At 35.7% G+C, this 26,193-nt stretch overlaps 1 protein-coding gene across 3 annotated transcripts in view; it reads left to right on the top strand.

Annotated features, from left to right (window-relative positions):
• The window catches only part of RDX (radixin), a 39,268-nt gene that overhangs the window by 8,026 nt on the left and 5,049 nt on the right, over positions 1-26,193 (top strand). For all 3 annotated transcript variants that reach the window (XM_051608470.1, XM_051608552.1, XM_051608386.1), the window contains exons 2-11: positions 216-287; positions 9,052-9,135; positions 14,118-14,213; positions 16,342-16,616; positions 19,883-19,966; positions 20,438-20,584; positions 21,971-22,067; positions 22,662-22,825; positions 23,472-23,602; positions 25,688-25,848. In XM_051608470.1, coding sequence (XP_051464430.1) covers positions 276-287; positions 9,052-9,135; positions 14,118-14,213; positions 16,342-16,616; positions 19,883-19,966; positions 20,438-20,584; positions 21,971-22,067; positions 22,662-22,825; positions 23,472-23,602; positions 25,688-25,848 — 1,251 coding nt within the window. In that variant the 5' untranslated portion in view covers positions 216-275. The remainder of the gene's footprint in view (positions 1-215; positions 288-9,051; positions 9,136-14,117; positions 14,214-16,341; positions 16,617-19,882; positions 19,967-20,437; positions 20,585-21,970; positions 22,068-22,661; positions 22,826-23,471; positions 23,603-25,687; positions 25,849-26,193) is intronic.

The following is a 26,193-nucleotide window of genomic DNA, read 5'->3' as shown; positions in this document are numbered from 1 at the left end:
ACAAAAACTAGAAAGGAGGCTACTATTCAGAGACCTCTAGATTCTGGTACCAGCTAACTTCGTTGGTTTTTATTTATGTTGCCTACTGAAAAGTGCTTTTTGTACAAGTAGAGCACTTGTTTACCTACTTTGGAATTTGTACCGTTTGCTGTCATGTACATGGAATCTGTTATGACTAATTTAAAAACAAATATTTTAATTTTGTTCTTTGGCAGAAGGGGACAAAGAGTTTGTAGAAGACTTGAGTGGACAGGAGATTAAAGAAAACAAGAAAAATGCCGAAACCAGTAAGTAGCTGTTTTCTCACTCATCTAAAAATCTAACAGGGTTTTCACATATTAAGAGTGATGATCTTATAACAGCTATAGTTGTTTTGATTCTGCCCTTTCTAGATTTCATAAGATCTGATAATTTGCAATTGAAGTTGACATAGTTTAATACCAACATGTGAAAATAGATGAGAGAGCTTGGTACCTGTTGTATGGAGCACACTTGGAAATGGGGACAGCATTTAAAAAATACAATGAACTTGGAGTCCATGTGGCTGGCAGGAGGAATGACTTTTCAGGAATTGTTGACTTTTGAGATGACATAACATGTAGTGGTTGATGGAGGCATAGCTTGAGCCTGACACAGTGTCTGTGAGAATCAGAATAAGAATTTGCTGCAGGATTTGGCAGGGGTGGACAAAACATGTCAAATGTGGTTGTTTTACCATGGTAGAGTGTATAACCTAGAAGACGAGTGTAGAAGGGAGGAAATAAGCAATGTTTGTGGTCTACTATTCATCTCTCTTCAGCTGAGATGCGGATTTATTTGTTTTCTCTCCAGAAGCAAAAAAACCCCAAATCCAGCCTTTGTATCAATATTAGCTCTAGAACTCTTTCAGGGAATAATTATTCAGCAGCTTGTTTTTTCTGCTGTTGATGTAACATTGGTTGCCTAGGATTTCATGTGCCACGTGCTAAATGACTTTTGGTTGTCTCTTCCCTTTGTATCCAGTGAGCTAAGCATTCAGAAAGAGAACCAAATTGTCAGGGGAGATTATTTCTATTCAACTCAATTGGCTTATGTACTAGCCTTCAGGGTTGCTTTCTTTACTGTTGTTTCACTGAGGTAGTAGACTGGGAGCAGTGCAGATCTATTACTGAGAATAAATGTCTGTGTGCATGTGTGTACACGAATATACATACCTATACATAGAGGTATCAAAGGTTTGTGCTATTAATCAGAAATTACCAGTGTAAGTAGTCTGTGTTGCACACTAGTATTTGTGCCGGATACAGCTTAAGGAATAATGTGAGCGTGGGACTGTCCAAGGGCTAGAAGTTCTGTTTTGAGCTTTGCTGTTGGTCTGCTGACCAACTGACTCTACCCCAGTGTTTCTGTAATTTCTTCTTTCCACCCGTTGAATTTGAGGCACAGTATCTTGGTGTTTTTTGAAGTTGGAAGTAGTTGTCCTGCTCCTATCTTACAGAAAAGCTGCACTGTTAAGGGTAGGAAAATTAATTAGCAGCATACTATTTTCTGACATTTTTGAGTCCTGGCTATAATAATTGGGTAGTGCCTTCTTTGATAGAGCTTTTCAACTGAAAAACTGTATTTTAAGAATAAGGCAAAAATTCACTATGAGCCCATGTGGTTCCTGAGGCCCTCAAATTTGTGCAGCTATAGAGCAATGGAAACCACAGAAGTGATAAGTAGAAAATAAAGCATGATTGAGGTTATTTCTTTTTAAATTCTGGGTTTGGAACCATGAAATTTAGGCAGACACAGTTCCCTGTATGTTAGGACCTGAGAAAATTGTAGGAAATAGTTTTAGGGTTGTTCATGACTAAAGACGTATCCTTAGAATTGAGATTGCAGAGGTGTTGGAAGAGCTCACAATCCATCCTAGGAATGGAAATTAGCTACCAGATCTTAGGAAAGAAGGTGGATTCATGCCAAAGTTGAGATTTTTTTTTTTTTCCCTTTTATGGGGCCTTATATAAAGAGTTCTCATGTTGAGATGTTTTTGTATGTCTCCTGGCGATGTAAGGGCATGTGAGATCTTAGAAGGAAGCTAAATGAAAGGAGACATTAAAAAAATGAAACCAAATTGATTATGATTCTTGAAAAATGTCACATAGATTTCTTCCTCCAAACTGCATTTTACTGTAATTACAATTGGTAATTAGTGAAAGAAGTAGCAGCACATATGCCGAAGTAATTTTTCTGATAAAAATAAAACCCTGGGTTTTGCTCTAGTTGCTTTTTAAACTGTAGATCTCTTTGGAGCTTTTCCCCTTTCTTCCTTTTTTTTTTTTTTTCCTTCTTTTTTTTCTTTGGAGACTATAGGAGTCTAGTCATTGGTTATGTGTAATGAATCCAACATTGTTCTTTGAAGAGTCTTGCTCTTCTGCTGAAGTTGGAGAGTACCGGACTGTAAATGGTTTCTTGCTCTGTGCGTTCACTGTAGCTCTTAACAGTTGTTTTTAAAGACAATCTACAATAACCAAATGTACTTCTAATCTGGAAACTCTGCATTCAACTCCTTGTTCTTCATTTTCAACAGCTGTTGCACTAAGAATGTGCACTGTGCTGTAGCTTTATTGAGATTTTTTAACCTGAAAGCTAATGACAGTGATGGATAAGATTGTATAGGAGTAAGAAAACCCAGTTAACACCACTGGTGAGAATTTTGACTGTGTTATTTTGTAGCTCCCTGTCTGTATGCCTGTGATCTATTTAGGTATATATATATTTTTTTCTTCCCAGATTCTGCTGTAATGATTCAATTGGTAGTTTTCAGAAAATCTGGTGGTCTTGTAAATGTGTGAATCTGTGCAGTGCAACTATAAATAAATTCTCTCCACATTTTTTGAATGAATTTTTCTTTTTTGTTACGCATAACAAACTACTGGGAGTTGGACTTGATCTTTATGGGTTCTTTCCAATTTGAGATATTCATGATGCTGTGGTAATAAATAAGCTATAGATTGATGTAAATGAAATCAGTAAGCACTAAATCACAGAACAACCAATGGAATAGGTTTTGTTTTCACTTCTTTGCTTTCACGTTGAAAAGATATATTATATTCCAGACAAAAGTAAATGAAGACCAATAAAAGGTCTTGGCAATAGTTGAATTTTAAAGCCAATTTCTTTCATTTTTTCCTGGAAGTCTCAATCAGAAATAAGGTTCATGCCACTGTGAATGGTCTTCTTGCACACAGTAGTAGGTGGTCATTGTTCTTAAGTGTTTGGGATTTTCTCTCTTAGAGGCTACTAGGTTAAATACCTTGAGTGAAAAAGCTGTTTTGAAAGGGTAAAAGTGACTAGTCTATTTTCTTTAGATATTAAGGTAATAAGGTTGAAAATATACATTATTGAAACATTTTCTTGTTTGCTTCAGTAGAAAAATCTGTTCACTTTGGCTGCATATGCAACAAAGTGGCTTTCCATTCTTTCAAGCAGTTCACTCAATATATCCTCTATTTTTAAAACAAAATAGTTCTCAGACTTAATACTCTCAGTTCTGCTAGCAGTGCAAAATTAAGTTTCATTTTGCTTCTGCTGTGATCCATCTAAAATAAATGGTGACTTCTTTGTTTAATTAGATCTTTGCTGCTGTCACCAAAATAGGAGCTGATAATAGGTGCTTAGTAATAGTGCTTAGTTCTCTGCTTACTGAGGACTCGAGTATTTAATCTTATTTTCAGTACTTTCTTCCTAAAAGAAAAGATGCAAAATGTTTTTCAGCTATATGCCATTTTCCCAGATCTCCACCAAAAATAGAAACATAGAAACTAAAATTAGAGGTCAGTTACATAACTGTTAATCATTTCATAGCCTAAGAAGATTAGGTTTAATTGACTGAAATATTAGTTGCAATTACAGGGTGAAAGAGGAGTTAAAATTGTCAGCCGTTTCTGCTGGTAATTTGCAGCATTTTTGTACAAGATTGCAAGGCGTGAAGGAGAAGGCATTTTGGTGGATAGTAACAAGGGTACATGTCAAAGTCACTAAGATTTAAAAAGTATTCTATTTTAGACTTTGACATTTTGCAATACTGTGTATTCAGAAGGAGTAGGTATCAGATTGTGGAATTATACGGATGTTTAAAGCTTGAACTAATATTTAAAAGATCAAGTTAATTTCTATAAAGTGAGTTTAAATAGTGTATGAATTTTTCACTAGCATATTGTTTCACAGGAAAATCTTTGAGATGTGTAGTGCAGTATTCAAATTAAGGTTTTAAGATAGGGTTTATTTCTGCAGCATAGACAACTAATGTCAGTTTTGAGGACTGCTTTCTTTTGATTTATCTATTAGTAACATCTGTCTGCTCCTGTTCTGTAGCCTTCTGTTCCTAATGCTGTTCAATTCTTACTTTTTAATTTTATCTTCTTCATTAATTTTTCTCAAGCATCTCTTTGTGTGTTGTCTTTGAGTTTGATGTGGACATATGCTGTGTATATTTGTACAGCATGCAAAGCAGTGGGACCAATATACTGCTACTCCTTAACACAGATTACACTAATATGTAAACTTGATACAGTAATTGGCTGAACTATTGTGAAGAAATTAATGGAATAAACTTATTTTGCTATGTGCAATTTTCTGATAACTAAGAAATATGTTTCTATGGCTTTCACATGCGACTAAGGAATATTGGATTTCTTAAAACAAAGCAAAACCTCTGAAACACTTTGCATGTAAATTTAAATTACTTTCCTATTAAATATTGGTACCTTCTTGGTTTCGGGCTTCCTGATGAAAGCTGAAGTGCATCAGCTAATGTCTGTGAACAATGGCTTGTTGGGCTTCATGATTTTAGAGGTCTTTTCCAACCTTAGTGGTTCTGTGATTCTGTGGCTGAAGGAGGTAATAGAATATTAAACTAATATTGATTTTTTGGTGCATTATTCTATGGATCAGATCTATAATTGAGGAGTGGTCCAGAGGTTAATGTAGTAACTGTATAATATCCTATTAAATTGTGGAGTGTTGAAGTTAGATACTACAAGGATGTGTAGAAATAATTTTTCAGGTCCTTAAATCAGTGAAAGAATACAACAAAAATAAATTCCTGTATTGTTCAGTATAGGCAAATATTCTAAACAGTGTTTTGGTGCTCTAAAGTAGAGCTTTGCAGTGTTTTCCTAAATGTCCAACAGACTTTTTTCTATGCTATGCTAAACTTCACTGTCTTCTTTAAACCTCTTACAGCAACTTTGTGATTTCTGGTGCTGGGACTACAGGGGCTGGTCTAGGGTTGCTGTATTGGCAGGTGTCACTTCTGTCTGTCCTCACAGCACTGCAGTTCAGGCATGACATGACCTGACCTGACCTGACCCGTGGAGGAGGGAGGACATCACCACATGAACCTTGCCAGAGGATTCACTAAGTTTAAGTTACCCAGTTATCAGGCCTACAGTAGCATTTTTCAGTATTTCCCAGACATGACCAACATGATATTTTAGTATTTAATATTTGGATAGAGATCTCAATGTCAGTAAAAAGTGACATAAATTGTTAAATTGCAACACCAAAAAATGTTACTTGTGTACAGCTACTTTTTAAACCTTAAAAAAAAAAAAAAAAAGGTGTGGTCAGGTATTCTCCTGTGCTCAGGCATTCTCCTGTGCTTTGCAGAACCACCCAGAGAGTTTCTTGATTAGTTTACCAGAGGAGGATCCTTAGAGGGCATCTACTCACAGTGCAGTCAAGATTACATATGAGTATACCAATTTAGACTTGTTGCAGCTCTCACCCAGAGCCTGTGCACAGCAGAATGGCATTCAGCGAAGAACAGAGCAGCTGAATCCATGAGCAAGTCTTATCTAGGGCTTTGTCTGAAGTCTCTGAAGTCTGAAGGAAGATGTGTAATCCTGGTGAGAGCAAGATTGAAAAAAGTAGGTGCAACATGAGTTCCTACAGGAAACCTTCATACATTTTTCTTGTCACCATTGCAAGAGCTCTTTCCTGTTTCTGTATTCATGTGGTTAAGTTAGTTCAGAGTAATTATGTTCAGATTAGTGTCTGTCTTCATAATTTGTGGTTCAGATAATTTCCCCCTGTCACCAATGTCACATTAGGAGTGTTGCTTCAATGTAAGTGGATACCAACATCAGACTACTATGAGTGACAGTCCATGGCTGAAGTTACTGGGCTTTCTCTGCCTGCATTTTCTCAACTCCCTGCCCTATTTGTAGTGTGGAAACTCCCCCCATGGCTCCTCTTAGTAGTAGTTGCTTAGCTTTATTTTACAGACAACACAACTGACACGAGAGGGTTGATTATATGGAGAGTGTGCTGTGTGATTAAAGTTTGGATTAGACAAGTAAACCTTCTGGGCTCAGTCTTAGGTTTTGCCAAAAGTAACCTCCTTATTTTCCATGCCCCAGAATAACTGAAGCTCTGAAACAATTGTGAAAGCTTAGTATTTGTATGCCAAAAATCTAAGCAAGTCCAAATGTCTACAGAAGAAAAATGATCAAGTGTAGTGTTACCTTTGTAGGTATCTTCTTAAATAACTTGTTATCTTTTATGATACATTTTAATATTTCTATAATTTAATTTGTGACTCTTGTAGTAGAACTGTAAATATTATTTAGCAGTTGGGTGATCTGTTAACAGAACTTCAAAGAAAAAGAAACTTGCTGAAGATTTATTGTTATTGTAGCACATGTAAGTGGTCAGGTACTCCTAATGTGTATTTAGTTATGTCACAGATGTAGCAGGTGTGTATTCTTGTAGCACTCTGTTTTATTTGAGCCAGTAACACCCAGAAATGAACAGTATCTACAGACTGTGTTAAGTTTGCCTCTGTATTACATCTATTATTTTGCTATTATATTCCTGTGAGGAATACAAACTTACAGATAGTAATTCTTGCATTTGTAGAAGATGACATTTGTTATAAGGATATTTATGTAAGACATTTCTGCTGAAGCTCTAAAAAAACCTGCTGCAATTAGTTGCTGTGCTCTGTAGATTTTCTGTGAGGCTTGTTTTAGCAATGCTGCTGTTACATAACAGAGTGCATTGAATAAAGTTACATTTTAGCCTCATCCCTTGTAACTTACTTGTAGTGGCCCTAAATCAGGTGTCTTTTCTAAAGTCGAAAAACATCTTAAAAAATTAACTTACTGTAATTAAGGGGAAGCCCCCTGAACCAGTGCAGCTGGCAGTGAGCTTGACCTAACTTTTAAAATGGGTTGTTCTGATAGAGAATAAGCATACTTTTCCCCTTGAAATGGGCAGAGTGAAAGAACCTACAGAAAACACCTCTTTTCCTGCCTTCTGACAATCACCCTCTAGGTTTTTTTGCAAGAAAAGTTTACTATCTCTTACTCCAAAGCCTTCAACTCGTGTTCTTTATCAGTGTTTGCACACAAAAAGAGTTTGTTAACCCCCTGCTATCTTCCTTGTTTGTAGCTCTATAACCTGGAGTTCATCAGACTCCTGCTACTCTTGTCCTGTGTATCCAGCTCATGCCCAAAGTTGTTTACCTTGACACTACAGAAAGGAGTGAGCAACCTCAATCTGTTGTAGGGGGACAAATGTTTGTCCAGTTTTCTATTTTGCACTCCAGATCTGTTTTCCTGAAACTTTTTCAGACTTGCTTCTCACAAGTATTCCACCTGGTGGCAAAATTAGGGAAATCGTTAGTGCAAAGGTTTTACACAGGCATAGATTAAGTGGTGTAAGAACCTGTAATACAAGTCCTAATATATTCCTGTTCCATATTTTATAGTAGAGAGAGAGAATTTAGAATATATCTGTGCTTAAAAAAAGTTTCATGCTTCTGTTTTTTGCGTTTATAGCAAAGTAGATTTGACCTTTAGAACTTTATATTCCAGTTCACTAAAGATAAATAAAATGTGATATCCTAGCAGTAGGGATGGAGGACCATTATAGCTGTGAGAAGACAATACTGTGCATTTAGTACTTTGTCTGTTTTATGAAAATTCTCACTTCTGTGAGAATTCTCTTCACCACTTGAAGAGAAATTGGAAAGACTGTTGTAATTCCAGGTAAGGTAGGCTCCCAGATATCTCCTGAAATATTTGACTGCTTGTCTTGGAACAAATGAAAACAGAGACTGTCATGGTGTTGGCCTTTTCTCCCATGTAAATAATGATAGGATCAGAGGAAATGGCCTGAAGGTACAGCAGAGAGGGCTTAGATTGGATATTAGGAAGAATTTCTATACTGGGAGAGTGGTCAGGCACTGGAACAGCCTGCCCAGGGAGGTGGTAGAGTCACTATCCCTGGAGGCATTCAAGAACAGTGTAGATGTTGCACTTCAGGACATGCTCTACTGGCCGAGGTTGGGGTTTTTTGTGTTTTTTTGCTGATGGTTGGACTCGGTGATCTCAGAGGTCCCTTCCAGCCCTTGCAGTTCTGTGATTCTGTGAAAATAGTCCTTTATTTTGGCAGAAGGAAGTTGTTCATTGAATAGTGGTGGTTTTTCAGTCTTTTAGTAAGGGAATTGAATGGGATCAGTATTAAGAGACACTAACTTATATAGTTCCTCTTTCCATGGATAAAAAAAATAATAGTCTGCTATTAGTCTGTCCTGAGGTGCACAAGCTTGCATCCTATATACTTTCAGACCACTGAGTCTCTTAATTTTAGAAATGGTAGTACAGGGGGCTCCTTGTTTTTTTATATTGCCAAGTATAAATATCTTAAAATGGTCTATATACTACTAGGAGCTTCCTTTTGCACAAATTCGGAAAGCCCACTGAAAGACTGTGTTCAGTAGCTGAATGTCCTGGTGTTCTTTGAGTGTTCAGTAGTCACTTCAGCAATCCCATTAAGTTGATTTTGAACTTTGGTCCATGGTTTGACCTTCAAACCCAGTGTTAAATATTATTCTGAATATGCTTTTATACTAAATAAAATGAGATTTTTTTCAGATTCAGATTTTAGTATCTATTGTGTTGTAACCACTAAAATTGTTTCATTTACTCACCACAAACTGTTTCTTACAAGCTAATCACAGTATATAGAAGCATTACACTGTTACAGTATGATTTAAATATTTTTTATTTTCTGTAGATCAATGTCAGAGTAACCACAATGGATGCAGAGTTGGAGTTTGCCATCCAGCCCAATACAACAGGCAAGCAGCTCTTTGATCAGGTAACTTACGTGTGTGTCTGTGTGTAAACACATGGAACTATTGTGGGTATTAAGGCACAGTTTAAAAAAGCAGAAGTGTTCCTGTGTGTGGATTATTTTTCCTTACTTTATCTAAGCTGTGTTCTCAGTTTGAACTTCATAATTACTTCTCATGGAATGTATGGAATTCAAAGACAATTGAGTATAAACAGGTTAACAGTGAGGCTCCAGTTATATTACCTGTATAGAGTTACTTTGAAATTAATGGTGTTTATAGTATCTAATAACATTATAGCTGCAACTGCAATATAATTATTAGGATTAAGTGTATGAGAAATTTAAGTTCCATTTAAATGAGGAAAAACTTCTTTACAGTGAGGGTGACAGAGCACTGGAACAGGCTGCCTAGGGGGGTTGTGGAGTCTCCTTCTCTGGAGGTATTCAGGACCTGCCTAGATGCAGTCCTGAGTGAAGTGCTCTAGGTTATCCTGCTTCAGTGGGAGAGTTGGACTAGATGATCCCTTCCAACTTGGACAGTTAGGAAAAAAAAGTATTAAGGGGAAAAGTTAAAATGATGGCTTTAATTTGCTTAGGGATGGCAGACCTATCAGAACTAAGTGTTCTTGTTTGATAGTGTCTGTCACACACCAGTCAAATGGGCTGAGTGAATGATTCTTAAGAAGGGTTGGTCTCGCATTCATTTAATGTCATATTAGCCGTCAGAATCTTGGAACAATTTTTTTATCTGGGTCGTAGAGTATTCTAGAAAATGTTAAGAATAGAAGCTTGTAAATGTATTATTTCATTTTGCCTTTAGAAATCCATACATATGTTATATTATCTAGATCCAAGATGTATGCATTTAGTTAAATATGCAGAAATAAAAACTGCTCTTCAGAAACAGTTTAACTATATCAGCAGTTATATCTAGCAGAACTGTCATTTCTGTTCTATCTGCTGTAGATGCTAAAAGTATGTAATGATGGCTATTAAGAGAAAGTAACACCTTGAAAGAGTTCTTTAAGAGCTCTGAACTTCTAATTGAACTTTAAGAGTCTATTACATGTCTTAGCATATAAGTTGAAAGGAGACAAATACTTATTGTTTTGTAACACTGAACTTTTAGAAATTTCATTTGCAGTTTTTACTTGAAATTACTATGACTCTTAACACTTGAGCCCCGTCCACTCGAACATCAGTAGCAGTGTATCTTCAGCCTCTAGGAATAAACTTCATGACTCTTACAAAGACTTCTTGAAGAAAAGGGTTGTCCTGCTTTTTGTCTAACCAACACCACCATCAAACAAAAAGTAGGGTGTTCTGTGACACAGAAGCCTCAAGCTGTTATTTGTCTTTTGCCAGCCATTGCTATCTTCTGCCACGCAGTATTGGGTGGGGTGGCATTCTGCCCTGTAACGTCTTGTGTCCAGGTAATCAGGTTCACCCAAACTGGGGCATTTTACAAACAAGAAACAAAGATACTGCTCGGTATTCTTTTTCATGCTCTCTCCAACTTTGCTCCTCAATTCACTGTGTGGCTTTTGACACATCTCACCAACTGTTACACAATTAACTTTTGAAGGTTTAAATTGAAACATGGTTAGGCCAAGCAAAGTCAAGCGGCATAGTTGCACGTGAGGAGAAAAGCATTTTCAGCCTTCAAGTCCTATGTGAGTTCCACAGAGTAACATCATGAGTGAAACTGTGTTGCAAAGCCAGCATGACATTTCAGACAAAAGTTATGCTGTTTGTCTATAGAAAGAAAACTGAATAGCACTGTTATTGAGGGGATTGGTCTTCAGGGTTTATGCAGAAATTATGGTCATTACTTGTTGGCTGTTGCATACAGAAAACAGTATCTCTGTGAATTTAGCTTTTGTCTAGTGCTCCCCTACATTTTGGGTGAATAACTTGTCTTTTTTTTTTTTTGTCAATGTTTCTTTAACCTTTTAATTGGTGTTTTCTGGAGCTGTTGATTTGTTTCCCATTCCATATGTGTGTTTTCATAATCTTCATCTGCTAGCAGACAAGAATTTAGCATCTGTAGTCTATGGCTTTGTCTTCTGCATTGTGAAACTCAGTAAAGTTTTTTGCACAAACTTACTTTTAAAAAATTGCTCATATTTCAGAAGATGTTTTAACTTATTTGTTGTTACTCTTTTTGTCTTTCATGTCAGTGGTCAGAATGGGCAAGAGGGGATCTATCCTCCTTTAGTCAACCAATTTAGCATCTATACCTTTCCTAGGAAGGGAAGAACCCTTGGTGGGTGTTTTTCCACACATTAGTGGTAATTGTGGAGGTTGTTTTGTTCTGTTGTGTTCAATAAGATCTTAGCACTGAGCAGCAGTACCTCTGGTTTACTGTAGTTGCCATTCAGAAAGAATGGGATGGTTGTCTCCTTTATTTCAAATTATACTCTGTTGTCCTTTCCATATATCTCAGAAGCCTCACTTACAATCTTTCCAAAGTGAACTCAATGAAATTCTTGCTAGGTTGTCTTTATATGTTTTGATTTGCCAAAACATGTCTATTGATCTGGTTGCTTTTCTTCTGCCGTAAGTTATTATTGCCTATTAATAGTCAAGTTGTAGGATGTGGTGGTGGATAAATCTGTTTTACAGATGTAATGAAGACTTGCCTGAAGCCACTTAATTAATCTATTGAGCCAGCGTCAAACTCTTTTTAAGTTTCTCATTCAGTATTTTTCATGTCATGCTATGGCAGTGCCTAAGTGCATATATTGTCTTGGTACAAAGTTTCAGAATTTTTTTTTCTTTCATTTGAGCTGAGAGGCAGTGATAGACAATGCTCTTTCCTTATTTTAGGAGTCTGAAGTTCAACAGTCTAATGCCTAAGCTGGTTTAGTGCTGATTTGCAAGCATGTGTCACTCTGCAGTAGACAAGTTGTCTGTAAAGAGTGTGCAATGTGCATCTTGGTTGAAGGGCTGTGGTTAGCAGGTGAGAGCAAAGTGTTCTGACATAAGCATTAGCACTTGACTCCTTAAGCCTTATGGGCAGAGCTGTTGAGCATCTGCAGTTCTTACTGACTTCTTTTGCAGCTCACAGAGCTGATCAGGTACAAAGGCTCAACTTGGACAGCTGCAAAGCAAAGAACATTCTCTGAGTCATCTGATAAAGCCACACATAGTTTGATCAGCATATCAGCATCATATGGGAGATCTGTGTCAAAAGATGTGCAGGTCTGAAATTGCTGTGTCAGGACACCAGATTTAATATTATTCAGGACTACACAAGTAACAGACTTGTTCTTAGCATTTCGTATGTTCTAGAGTGAATGATATAGGAATTCTAAATAAAATAACTATGTTCACTAAAGGAATCAGATTGGATCAGTGAATGTTGTCCATTCTGTGCTTTGGGGCTTGAAGGTGAAATGGTAGAGGAGGTAAAAAGTTGCACCTGAATTATTGTTAAGTAATAGTACAAATATGCACAGCACATATTTGCACAGCACATATTTGCACAGCTATCTTGTGACATTTTCTAATTTTCAAAATCTTAATTTTGCAACCCGATAGTACTACTTTAAAATGGAGGAGGATCTATGTGTAAAATTCTCTTTACTTCACATGCATCTGAATGCTTCCATAAAACACCTTCAGTAAGCCAGCTTGCCAGCATGGTCCAACCTGAGAACATACGTAAGTACTGCCATACTGGGTCTTTTGGAGCCAGAGATTACAGTTTATTGATAATCTTTGATGGACGTTTCTGATTAACTGCCTGTTGAATCCATGTGTACTTTTGCTATGCAAAAGACTGATAAGATAGTTCCACAGTTACAATAAATCTTTGAATCTGCTATCTAATGATTTCTGTTGATTATCTTAATCCTTATGTTATGAGAAATAATGAATAACAATTTTCTGTTTTCCTTCTATATGCCATGCAAGTTTTATAGACCTGTATCCTATTTTTACTTTCCTCATTTCTCTCTCCATAGCTGTAGTTCTCAGCTGTGCAGATAATGTTCAGTATCACTGATCATTCTATTCAACTTTTCCAAAACATTTTTAGTGCGTCAGCATCCTTTTTTGAGTTGATATGACCAGCCCCTATGCAGAAATTTGGGAATACCATTGGTGTGTGTAGTCATCTAACAGCTTTGTTGCTTTTTTCTTTTTCAATGAGAACTTTGTTTGCATGATTAAAATTGTTGTATTTTACATAAAATCTTTTGTCTTTATTAAATATCATCTTTTATTGATGCTCATATTCCTTTTTACTGTTCATTCACAGCTCTCTGTGGAAAGTTTTCTACAGCAGATTTTGTCACAACAGTGTCATCCTTTTTTGTAGACTACATATGAAGTCCTGGGGGACTTCCATAGTTGTTACACTACAAGTCTGTTGTATAAACAGTTTGCTTACTTTTTCTTTATTTCTAACTTGGATTTCCATAAAAAGGCCTTCTCTGTATTCACAGATGATTTTGTTTCTTTAGAAGCCTTTGATGATAGACTGGATCAGAAATCTTACAGAAAATCCATGTATGGTTTGTCGGCTAGGTCATCCTTATCCCTTATATTGTTACATCTTAGATGATCTCAAATATATTTGAAGGAGGTGTCCATCCTCATTACATTGTACTTGTCCACAAGTATTTTTCTTTATCGTAGCTTCATCAGTTGTGTTCTGTTGAAGTGGACTTGCTTGTCTGTAGGTCTGCAGATCACTTCCCTTTCACAAAGATCACTTTGCTTTCAAAGATCAGAGTCCTATTTGCTAACTTGTATTCCTCAGGTGCTGAGCTTGATGTACACAGTGAGCTGCAGGCTCCAATTGGTAGTTTGGCAACAGTGTGTTGGAGTTAATTTAGAACTTCAGGATGAATGCTTCCCTGGGCCTCATGTTTTGCTTTTTTTTTTTTGTTCATATAAAACTTGGTTACATTTCAGTTGGAGGTGGTTTCTCTAGCTTAATTACCATTTAAAAATCCTGCTGTAGTCATTACTGATGATTATGGATCATTTATCTTTAGGTGGTGAAAACTGTTGGTCTTCGTGAAGTCTGGTTTTTTGGGCTACAATATGTGGACAGCAAAGGCTACTCAACTTGGCTGAAGCTAAATAAAAAGGTAACAATTCCCTAACATTTAGGCAAGTGTACAGCTTGAAATATATTTTTACAAGGCTTGTTGCTTTAATGTTGTAGGTTAGATATAGCTGGCTTGAAATTTAGTTGAAAAGTTGCTTTTCATTAGCTTTAAATAACAAAATAAAGTGTTAAGTATGGTTAACAAGAATATGCAAAGCTGCATTAATATTTAATTTGAGAAGGTGATACAGTTTCCTGTATTTCCAGTACCATGGTGAGGCATGCATTAGGAAGATGTAAATTCGTATGACTGTGCTGTTTCCGTGTAGCAAAATATAACATAATGCTTTTTTTACAGTTGGAAGTTCGTGTGAAGTATTTGAGCTTCATGTGTACAGCTGTAGGTCCTTAAGCAAGGCAGAAATAGTAGACTTCTAAACTTCTGGGTAGGGAATCAAGTACATAGATTGTAGGATAATTTTTGTTTTGCTTTTCTCTAACAGCACTGAGCACCTTGTATCTCTCAGCTGCTGGGAACCAGGTTATTTTACTTTAAATTCTTTTATTAATTTTAATGGTCAATCTCTGTTTGAATAGCAGCTGTCAGATTAATGGTATGGTTTTGAATAAAGAGATTTATTATTATTATTTTTAGTTCAACTTTATAATGCCTTTTTAATCTTCAGTATCAGGAGGCAAAATGGGAGGTTTTTAGGGGCATTTTATATAGTCTTCCCTTCTTCCCTGTGGTAAATCCAGTGAGTTAAACCTGCCAACCACCAAAGCTGTCTCCTAGAATTTCATATCTGTGTCTTGTTTCATAGGCAATAAACACTGTAATAGTACAGATATTTTGTTAGCCATAATGGCTTGCCTCCAGATATTGGAGACTACAGGATTTGGCACATGATTTGTAAAAAGTTGCTCTATCCAAGTCTTCAATGAGTTAAGTTGCTGGTGCAGGTTAGGACAGCAAGGATGTGCTAATTTCTTTGACTAAGCCTGTTACCTTTTTTTTTAAAGCTTGTGATGTTTGATTTTCAAATGCATCATCAAAATCTGGCTCTAACTTGTAAGTTACTATTTAAATACTTAAATGAAATACAAATAAAATTTGATAAATCACAGAATAGATGTGCAAATAAGGGCTTATTATTGCAAGAGCACTAGTTCACTGCTGAAATTAAGGTGAAATAATGTGCAGGTAAATCAGAAGCAGACGGATAATAATGAAATGTGAGCAAAACATCTAAAACTGACATTTGAAATGTGGAATATAATACTTATGTGGTGATTAAATGGTTGCATTATATTTACAGGTTTTGATACTACAAGTGAAGGAAACAGACGCATCATTTTGTGGGTGGTGAAGTAGTTCTAGAGGGACTGCTAGTTCACAAAAAACTAAATGTGTAATAAAATGGTTGAGGAATTTGGATGGATGAGATTTACTATGAATGTACCTTTTAACAATCCCTGTATTATATGATGTTGAAATTAGTTTATTTTGAAGGTTTTTGCTTTAGTCATAATCAGTGCTGAAAGCTGAGCACAAATGAAACGGCAGATTCTACATAAATAAGTGTTTGATGAAATTTGGATTAGACACTGACATAAAACTTAAGATGTCCCCATATGATCTCTTCACAGAAATCACGATTATAAGGCTTACCCATTCTCAAAAAATAATGTAATTAAGGGAATTATTTTTTTTGCACAGGAACAAAGTACATACGTTTAATTCAATGGTTCTAAGACTTTTAAAATAATCCAACTTTACACTTACATTGAAGAAAAGTGCTGTAGTTCTTGCTAAAAAATGCTTGTTAAACCCTATTCTGTTACTTTCCGCAGTTCATCCTTAGATAGAGTTGGGGTTTTTTTGGTAATATATTACAGCTTCTTTTTCTTCAGGTTTTTATTGTGATAAATACAAATTCACGCAAGTCTACAAAAAACCTCTTAAACAGCCTCTGAATGGTGTTTCAAAATGGTCTGATTTAACCAAATTGGTGTAGTTGATTCACTGTCATGTGAATCTTCAGTGGCTTCCACAGTGGGCTTGTCAGGAAGCACTGGATTTCTGTGTAGAGGAGCTAAAGAGTTAATTATATTTAACATATCATTTAGTGGTCTTTCTATTTTTTTCCTTTATTCCTCTACCTCAGGTAACGCAGCAAGATGTAAGGAAAGAAAATCCTTTGCAGTTTAAGTTCAGGGCTAAGTTTTTTCCAGAGGATGTATCTGAAGAATTAATTCAGGAAATAACTCAGAGACTTTTCTTCCTGCAAGTCAAAGAAGCGATCTTAAATGATGAAATATATTGCCCACCAGAAACTGCAGTTCTTCTGGCTTCTTATGCTGTCCAGTCCAAGTATGGAGATTACAGTAAGGACATACATAAACTGGGCTACCTGGCCAACGACAGACTTCTCCCTCAGCGGTGAGTGAAACTACATATGTTTTTTCATAATCTGCTGCATATAAACTTGATTACAGCACATTTTTTAATACTTAAAATAGATAACGTGCATTTAGTGGTAGCTTTTTTTGGAGTGCATATTTTGCTAATAAAATGTAGAGATCCTAATGTGGACTCTAAATAACAAGAAGCGTCACAGTTGTGAGTTTCTTGAGACCTATTTCCTGTCCCATCCACAACTATCTGCACAGATTTAGTTGAGCAAATTTCCAAAGTACTCCAAAATGACCTAGTGTTCCTGGAGGCCTACATCTGCTGAATTAAAAGCAGAATAACAGAGAAGTCACTAAGATTCATTTGATACTCTCTCCTTTTCTTCAGTTGGTGTTTTTGTAATCTTAAATTATAATAATTTCCTGAAAACAATTACAAAGTACATGTATGTTGCTGGAAAATGCAAGTCTGGACAGAAAAATTTAGAAATGAAACTGTGGCCGTTGCTGTTAAGTATAAACTTTCTTGTATCTATCAGGATCTTCTAAGAGGTTAGGAAAAGGAAACACCAAGATTATAGTTCTGTTTCTTTATGCAACTGAAACCATCCTCCTGGCATGTTTGGCAGCCAGAGAAGCATTGCAACACAAATATGCAAAGTTAGTGCAGATGAATCTCTAGTGATGTATCGTGGACAAATTGTGCTTACTAAATATGTAACAATGCATCATCAAAGAAACAAGAGCAATGGAATAATTTGAGGTTTCTTTGAAAGTCATGTTTTTTCTCTTTGTTTTGAAAACTGAAAGCAGAAACTCACTCATTAGTGTAACTAGGAGAATTTTCTAGCAAATAAAAAGCATTTCAAAGGATTGCAGTGAAGTATTGAAAAAAAAAATTCCTGAAAATGTTTGAGAGTTTTAGAAGAAGTCCTGGCTAAGACTCTGGTTTTGGCTGTTTAGTTCCTTCTTGTGATAGTGAAGTCTATACCTCTTTCTAGAAAATTACCCTTTGTTAGGAAGGCAGGGAGATGCAGAACCAGTAACACTGTCATTACTGAATATGTTAGTTCAAAAATCTTGGTTTTTGCTCAGTTGTGATGACAGCCTGTGAACATTGGAATGATTGTGTACGACACAAACTGAAAAACTGAAGATGCTCCTTTTCAGCAGACAAGTGTTCAGATGGTTTCCCAGCATATGCTTTCAACCAGTTGCATGCCAGTCTGTGCTGAGTGACCATATATCTTTTGTATTTATTCTAATACAATTATTCCTTTTTTACCTTGTGTCTCCAGGAGGTTTGCCAGAAAACTAACAAGTACGTAATAAAAATACTTCAGAAAAGCTTACTATATAAAATAAAAAAAAAAATACTTGGTTATTTCCCAAAGTAGACTAGCTTAGCAAAATTCTACTGAAAAAGGTGAGAAAAGATTTGTGGTTCCTGTTAATTATAGAGTCTTAATGTTCACGTGTCAAAACCACTGTATATTTTTTGGTTCAAAATTATGAGCTGGGTAGCAACATGGCATCAAGTCCTTGCTGCGTTACTCTGTTGCAATAGTCTTTGCATATCTGCTAGTGATGTTTCATCAGTAGCATGTGAAGAGAGAATGGACACAGCCAAATGATAATATGGTTATTGCCAAAGACATTGCCAGCTTTAAGGATATCAGAAACACAGAATCGTTTGAGGTTGGAAGGGTAGACCTGAAGATTAGGTAATTAGTCCCCCTACTCAAAGTAGAGTCACCTAGAGAAGAGTGATTGTTGCCCCATAGTGGTTGGTGTTTAAGACCCATTTGGACAATGCCCTTAATAACATGTTTTACCATCTGGTTAACCCTGAAGTTGTCAGGCAGTTGGACTAGATGATTGTTCTATGTCCCTTCCAACTGAATTTATTTCATTCCCAACAGTTTGCTCAAGGCCTTTTCCAGTTGGGTCTTGAATAGATAGGATAGCTGCTTCACAGCTGCTCTGGGCAACCTGTTCTAGTGTTTGACCACCTTTGCAGTAAAGAAATAAAACTAAAAATTGTGTTCAAGTGTATTTCACTTTTGCTCATTGCTTCATGTCTTTCAATTAACATTTTCCTAGCAGATGTGGAATTTATTTTATGTAGTAGAATCTTGTAAATGATTGCCAGGATGCTTTTTGATTATTACAGCCATAGTAGGCTGTTCCACTTTGTGACTTCTGTAAGTGCTGTATTTAGTGGCTTATATTCAAGGCTAAAAATGAGAAAACAAAAAGTATTTCTTGGCATTACCTGTTTTTGTATTGTTTTGCTGTGAACACCACAGCTTTGTTCAGGTGCAAAAACGAAAACCTCTGCCTCAGTTTTCAGGAGGAAGCCTGTTGATAGGGGTGCATGCTAAGCAAACAAAAATGTGGTACAACTCCTGCTGGAAAGTGCAGTTCAGTAGGTACAGGGTAGAGTAGCAAATTGAGTGACAGAGAAGGTTCTAACACAGAAGAAACACTGTACTGGTATTTTCTGCATCACTCAGTCTGTTCCTTACTGTACTTCGCTAAAAATTTAGGGAAAAGTAGTAAATCCTTTCTCTCCTGAATAGAGAGAAAGAAAAACAACTGGTCTGACTTCTTTAGTAAGATTTTTTAATTATTATTAAATTGCCTTTTAAAATAATCTATCTAGAGATGCTTGAAATGTTTGATGCATGGAATAAAAGCATAATAAAGTTATATGCATTTGATTTCCTTCTTCAGAAATTGATTGAAATTACTAGTAGGTCAAAACATAATTACATCATTGCAACCTGCTGTAGATAAATCTCAAATAGTTTTCTGAAACTGCTTCACTACTGATTTTATTCATAAATAACAAAACAAAACCAAAAAACCTAGACTGCTATCTTGTCTTCATGTGTTATTTTTTTTTCCCAAATGACAACAGAATGAAAACCCGAGTGTATCTGTGCATACCTAGAGATTAATTTGCATTATTGTTGTATGACAGTGTTATACGTCTGCATTTTCAAGTGCTTTAAAGTTACATATTATTACTTTACTGAAAGTTAAGATATGCTCTTGTGTGGCTTTTATATTACAAAGAATCAGTGATTTCGCACTATTTTCAAAGTGTATTTCTTGAAATACAATATTTCTGGGTCTGTGTGAGTTAAAAAAATGATCAGTGTAAAAGAAATAATGTTTATGTCTGTTCAGTTAAAGCCTATGTATGCTGTGTAACAAACTTGTTTTTATAATTCTAATTTCTATAATTGGTTATTAGTTTCATTTAATAGCAACAACTTCTATTCACAGTGTGTTAGAACAGCACAAACTGACAAAAGAACAATGGGAAGAAAGAATACAGAATTGGCATGAAGAGCACAGGGGAATGTTAAGGTAATTACTTAGAAAATATTTCAAGACCTTTGAGTTTTTCTTAAATTATTATTTTTAGGATGTATTTTGGGAAACATTGTATTTGTTTAGAAACTGTTTTCTTTGATTCTGACAAGACTTAGGCAGTTAATTGAAAACTTCCATGAAAGCTTTGGTGAGGGTTGAGTTTCCAGTTAGTTTATTGGCTTACCTGCATGATTTCTGTTGAGATTCTCAACTCTCCACGGTTGCTGCCTCTGGAATACACTTATTATTTCCTTATCTCATGGGGTAAAAAGACAAAGTGCAGTGATTGAACTATACTTGGTTAATAGGATGTAGACCTTTACAAGTATCTAAATCAACACACACATGAATTTCAAAGATATTTAATTCCTAACTAAATTTTACAGTAATTAGTTATTTTGCAGTACTGTTATACTTAGAATGTACTTATGATTTATCTACATTATGCTATTTTTCTTTCATCAGGGAAGATTCTATGATGGAATACCTTAAGATAGCACAAGACTTGGAAATGTATGGAGTCAACTATTTTGAAATAAAGAATAAAAAAGGAACTGAATTGTGGCTAGGAGTTGATGCTCTGGGTTTGAATATTTATGAGCATGATGATAAGTAAGTGGCTAATACTCATTTTGCAATTCTATCCTAGAAGATCCTATCTGAGATGATACGAAAACCACCTTACTGTGTGTTTAATAAGATCTAGGAAAACAGGTTCTCAAAGATCTTCTACTCTATGTAAAATACAGAGAGAGACATTAGCTGCTAGAATATTTGAATTTTAAGGAATAAATATGGATGCAGAAGAAGGGAAAGGAAGAGCAGTTTTGTGTAGATTTTCATTTACCTTGTTTAATATGTGTATGATAGCTAGACTGTTTTCTTACGGTTTCTTTCTGTACTTTTCACTCCCTCAAGACTTCTCTTCAGTCAGGATGATAGGGAGATTGAGAAGCTGAGCAACATACTTGATGAGAAACATTTTATAAGAGCAGTGACTGTGATTAGAAAAATGAAAAATTTTGTTATCTAAAACTGAAACCTTTTAAGCATCAAAGAAAATAGATGAATCTTGTGTCCTGATAGAGATGAAAGATTCTGTCCTACTTGTAGAGGAATAAAGCTAAAACATACTGTTTGAAGAATCTGAAAACAGAACAGACTTACTCTTTTGTTTCTTTTAAAACACATTAGTAGTATCTGATGTCAACAGTCTTTTCACAGTGATTTGAAATTAAACATAATGTGTCAAAACACCATGTAACAGCTCTTAACTGAGCTGAAACTTAATGCTCTTCATTGTACGTTCTCTGTGACAAAGTTCTGTAAGCGTTAGTTGCCATTAGATGGCAATATAACTCCTGAAAGAAGGAAATACTCGCAAAATCCTGAGGTGAAATTGAAAGATCAGCATTTTTAATGCTTCTAATTAAGATAATATAAATTTTTAAAAAAAAACAACTTTCATGTTAATGGAGAGAAATATTTATAGTTGTGGAGCACTATATTGTAACAGTTTCTGAACGGAATTTATTTTCTTAAAATGCAAGGGAAATTAATAGAACTTGAACTTAGGAAATGTAAGAACACGTGTCTTACACAGCAGAGTTAAACTGAGTACAGCATTGAAAAGCTTTTCAGTCTTTGAAATGTTACACTTTTCTGAAGTTTAAAGATACTCTTTTCACTGAAAAATTACCAGTAACTGATAAAGAATCCATAAATGATTGCGATGTTTAGTGTTTATTTAATGTAGCATAAGTCATATTTTGAAATGTCTAAATTCCTTCTGTTACAGTGCCATGTAATTGATACATTATTAAATGTATTCATTTGATGGAATAATGTGTAAAAAATCAACTACCAAAATATGCCTCAACTGTTACATTTTGTAAATATAACTTTAAATTTAGTGGAAGAGTACAGAGTTAAGACCTAGTGGGCATAAATAAAATGCTCATCTCTGCTGCTTCTAATGAGAACTTTTTCTCTTTGAAGGCTGACACCCAAGATTGGTTTTCCTTGGAGTGAAATAAGAAACATCTCTTTTAACGACAAAAAATTTGTCATAAAGCCAATTGACAAAAAGGCCCCTGTAAGTACTATGTGGAATAGTGTGCCTTTGCATATGAAGAGACTTAAGCCTGCAGAGACTTGCTCTGGCATTACAGCATAAGTAAATATTCTGTGACGTTTATTATTCTTATTGGTAGTATATAAAGTAATAAAAATAAAATTTTTATTTGAATGTTTTTATTTTCTTTTAATATAAATCAACTAATATTTTGTGATGTGTTGAAGAGCTACAGTGTAAGATGCTACAGTCTTTGGCCCCTCCTCTGTTTTTCTTTTTTCTGTTAAGCAGTATATTTCATGATACTTTCTAGGTCAAAAGTCTTCAGGAGTAGAGTAGGGAATAGTCTCCCTTTTTTAGAAGTGTAAATAAGTAAGTTTGTGTAAACTAGTTAACCTCTACATGGAGGAATCCACATGTAATTTTGAATTTCTCATGTAAGTTCCTGCCAGTAACTAAATGTATAGATTATGGTGTTGGATTGCTCAGGGGATGAGAATCAGAATAGTTGTAAGTTTTTAAATTTAACAAATTTAACAAAGTATATGGTAATGCTTGGAGTCTTTCACGACTGTATTTTTAGATTAATGGGCATGCCACAATTATTTTTGCTAGGATTTTGTTTTTTATGCACCCCGTTTGAGAATTAACAAGCGGATTTTGGCACTGTGTATGGGAAATCATGAATTGTACATGAGAAGGAGGAAACCTGATACAATTGAAGTGCAACAGATGAAGGCCCAAGCTAGAGAAGAGAAACATCAGAAACAATTGGAAAGGTAATTAACAAACTTCCATGAAACAAAAAAAAATAATCTTCTACCCTTTTAAGAAAACTTAAGTCAGAGAATATCAGACATCTTAGCATTCTGGAAAAGGGAGCTGCTTTTCTTTCTGTAATATGTAAGCAGGTTTGTGGATTGGCATGGCTCACCTGTCTCAATAGAAAGCTGTTTCTTTTTTGAGCTGTCAGCGTAGTAATCGTAGCTGTACTGTTGTTTCTCATGGTTTTGTGAAACAGTCTTAACTCTCCCTTGCTTGATTCTTAGGGACTTCTGTACTATACAGATGAATCTTTTAAAGCAAGTTCAGTGAAGAATCTCACGACTTACCTTTTCTATATGTAAAAAATACTGTTGCCATTTCTAGCCCAGATGAAACATCAGCTGTGTCTAAAATGCAGGTGTAATTGTGGATTTACATGGTTGAACCATAACTAAGATTGCTAATAAGTTCTGTTCATAACGTTTTTCTGTACAGTATTTTGGCACAGAAACTTCTTTCTTCTTGTGTTGTAACTGAATTTGAAACATTTAAAATTGCATACTTCTCTGCTAGCTGAGTAAACTGAAAAAGAGGTTACTGGAATCCTTAGAATATAATCTGCTTGAGGTTTAAAAAACCCTACCCTATTACTATTTTCAGGGCACAATTAGAAAATGAGAAGAAGAAAAGGGAGATAGCAGAAAAGGAAAAGGAAAGAATAGAGCGTGAAAAGGAAGAATTAATGGAACGCTTAAGACAAATCGAGGAACAAACAATGAAAGCTCAGAAAGGTGAGTTGTTACTGGTCCTGGGTTTCTTGCATCTGATAATGTTTAGTTCAGTTGGGAAGTTTGGTTCCACAGTTATCTTGCTACATGTTTGGGTTTTTTTAATTTATTCATCATAACAAGAATTTAGTGATGTATTATTTAATTTAAGAGATATGCTTTTTCAATTTTAAGAGTTAAAAGATGGGGGGGGTGTGTATGTGTGTATATTTGCAATATAAACCCAATTCCTAATATTGCAGCATTTTCAGTAATCAGCACGGACACAGTTCAGCTTAGAATTGTGCAGTGGTTAAAGTGCTGAAAATGTGGAGGTGGAGTGAGCAGGGAATTTAAAGAGGAAGATTCAATGTACTTTTCTAGGTTTTTGTTGAATTTTAACTTTTCCTTTGGAAATTCATTGTCCTTCATTTTCCTATTCCCATGTCAGATTTGAGAATTTTAAAATTAAAACTGTGCCAGTTTTTATGAATATTCATAGTTTCACTAAACACAGATCTTTGTGTTTAACCACCAGATATAGTCCCTGATTCCACTACTTCTCAGTCCCTCCACGTTCTTTTTTTGCTTCAGGTTTGGTTCACACTGGTAAAAGATCTTTTCCTCTCTTTTGTTCATAACTATTGGCTTCAGGCATGATAGAGGGAGTCACTGACTAAATCTATGCAATAAATTATATATTCTTGGAACTGTTCTTTAGCTCTGCCTCCATATTTTTCAGTCTTTCAGTGCATGACTGGTTGGACACATCTTGACAGGAAATGCATGAGCTGTAATTGAAATTTTTCAAGGGAGAGCTATTTAGCTCAGGACAAAACAGTGTGAGGGTAATTCTAGATCAAGAATGAACAATGTTCATTTTCTCATAACTTTTGTAAGCAATATAGTCTAGTTTCTGATAAAATACATAATATTAATGTGTTGCTGGTAAATGGTGTCTGAGTTCTGTAGTTGGCTTGGTAGTTAAGTGTTCCACATCTTCACAGGAAAATTTTGTTTGAGTAGTGTCTTTAAATATTTATGCATTTTATTTAGTTTTCTAAGTACTGATATACTTAATACTGTTAATTTCATTGTATAACTGAAGTTGATGATCTAGGAAAGAAACTGAAAAATATTGATTACACAAGACCTACTTAAAACTTACAAGCGCAAAGATTAAACACATGCCATCATACCTGGGGAGATGCAATTTTAGTATTGAAACATACGGTGAAAGGCAAATGGTTTGTTCCAGTAACTGAACAGTTGTTTAGTTTTTTTCAGGTGAAGGAATCTATGGTAGTTATGCATAGACAAAAACATAGTGGAAAATTCATCCTTAGAACCAGCAAGGAGCTTTGGAAAGACTGTTTCCAAAGTCTTTTTTTCCTAGTTGCTTCATTTTGCCCATCAGAAGTTTGCTTTTTTTTTGCCTGTGCAAATCTTGACCTTGCAGTACTGGTAGGTCATTATTTATTCCTACTTATTTCGTTGAAACCAGAGTTCTGCCCTTTAGATTGCAATGTTTTGCTAACCAGGTAGTTAGACAATTATTATCTCTACCTTGAATTAGAGTTTTCCTCTTTGTATCTTTTTGACTGCTATACGGAGAATTTTTCTGACACTTCCAGTGGATCATTTTGCTGTAGGCACACACCTAAATTGGCTGTTGCAATTAACAATCTTTGTCGGGCACTTCAATAGAGTAGAAGAGGTTTTGGCTTTTTTTACTGTAAGACAGTTTAGTTTAATTTGTATAAAATCCCCTCAGTAATGAGAGGGGATGCGTTGTGCAAGTATATGTACGTATATTTGGGTGTTTAGTTTTACCAGGAAGGTGATAATTTTCTGAAACTCTGGGCTGTCAGAACTGCCAGGTGACATGAGTATTTCCAAAGCATGTCGTAAAGAGACTGGGGAGGTGTGTCACACACAGGGCAGAGCTTCAGGTGACATGCTCAACAGCTCTTCTTGGCTTGAGGCGGCCTTCTCAACCTTTGTCGGCTTTCTAGGTTACTTCATTGTGAGCATGTGGCTGCTGTTATCTGTGTTATCTATGAGGGAGAGTTAGGTAGTGATATCTTGTCTGCAAACTCCTTTTGGCAGAGCTAGAGGAACAGACTAGAAGAGCTCTAGAGCTGGATCAGGAGCGGAAGCGTGCAAAAGAGGAAGCAGAGCGTCTGGAAAAAGAGCGTCGAGCAGCCGAAGAAGCTAAAGCTACTCTAGCCAAGCAGGCAGCTGATCAAATGAAGAACCAGGAGCAGCTAGTAAGAAGCCTTAGCCCTATTTTGAAGCCATTTCAAATTATATTCTGTAAAATGGATAAGTACATTGAAACACAGGCAAAAGTATGTGAAATACTGTTACAGGCTGTTGTGGGAACTTTGCTTAGAAACCTGTATTAGATTGGCCACTATTTGCAAGAAAAATTCTGGGGCTGTTAAGAAATCAAATTATGAAGTAGACATTTCCAACTGACAATACCCACTATGCTATTTTTCTAATAGTGTCAGGCTTACCCAACTGAGAACAAGAGTAGGTTCCTTGTGCTGTTCACTGGGAAGCCTGTTCTCGGAAGCAGGTTTGTTCTGAGGCCTGCTGGTGATGATGGG

Source organism: Apus apus, chromosome 1 (genome assembly GCF_020740795.1).
Source record: "Apus apus isolate bApuApu2 chromosome 1, bApuApu2.pri.cur, whole genome shotgun sequence".
Classification (NCBI taxonomy): Eukaryota; Metazoa; Chordata; class Aves; order Apodiformes; family Apodidae; genus Apus; species Apus apus.
Note: the sequence above shows the minus strand (reverse complement) of the source record. Positions and strands in the feature narration are given on the sequence as shown.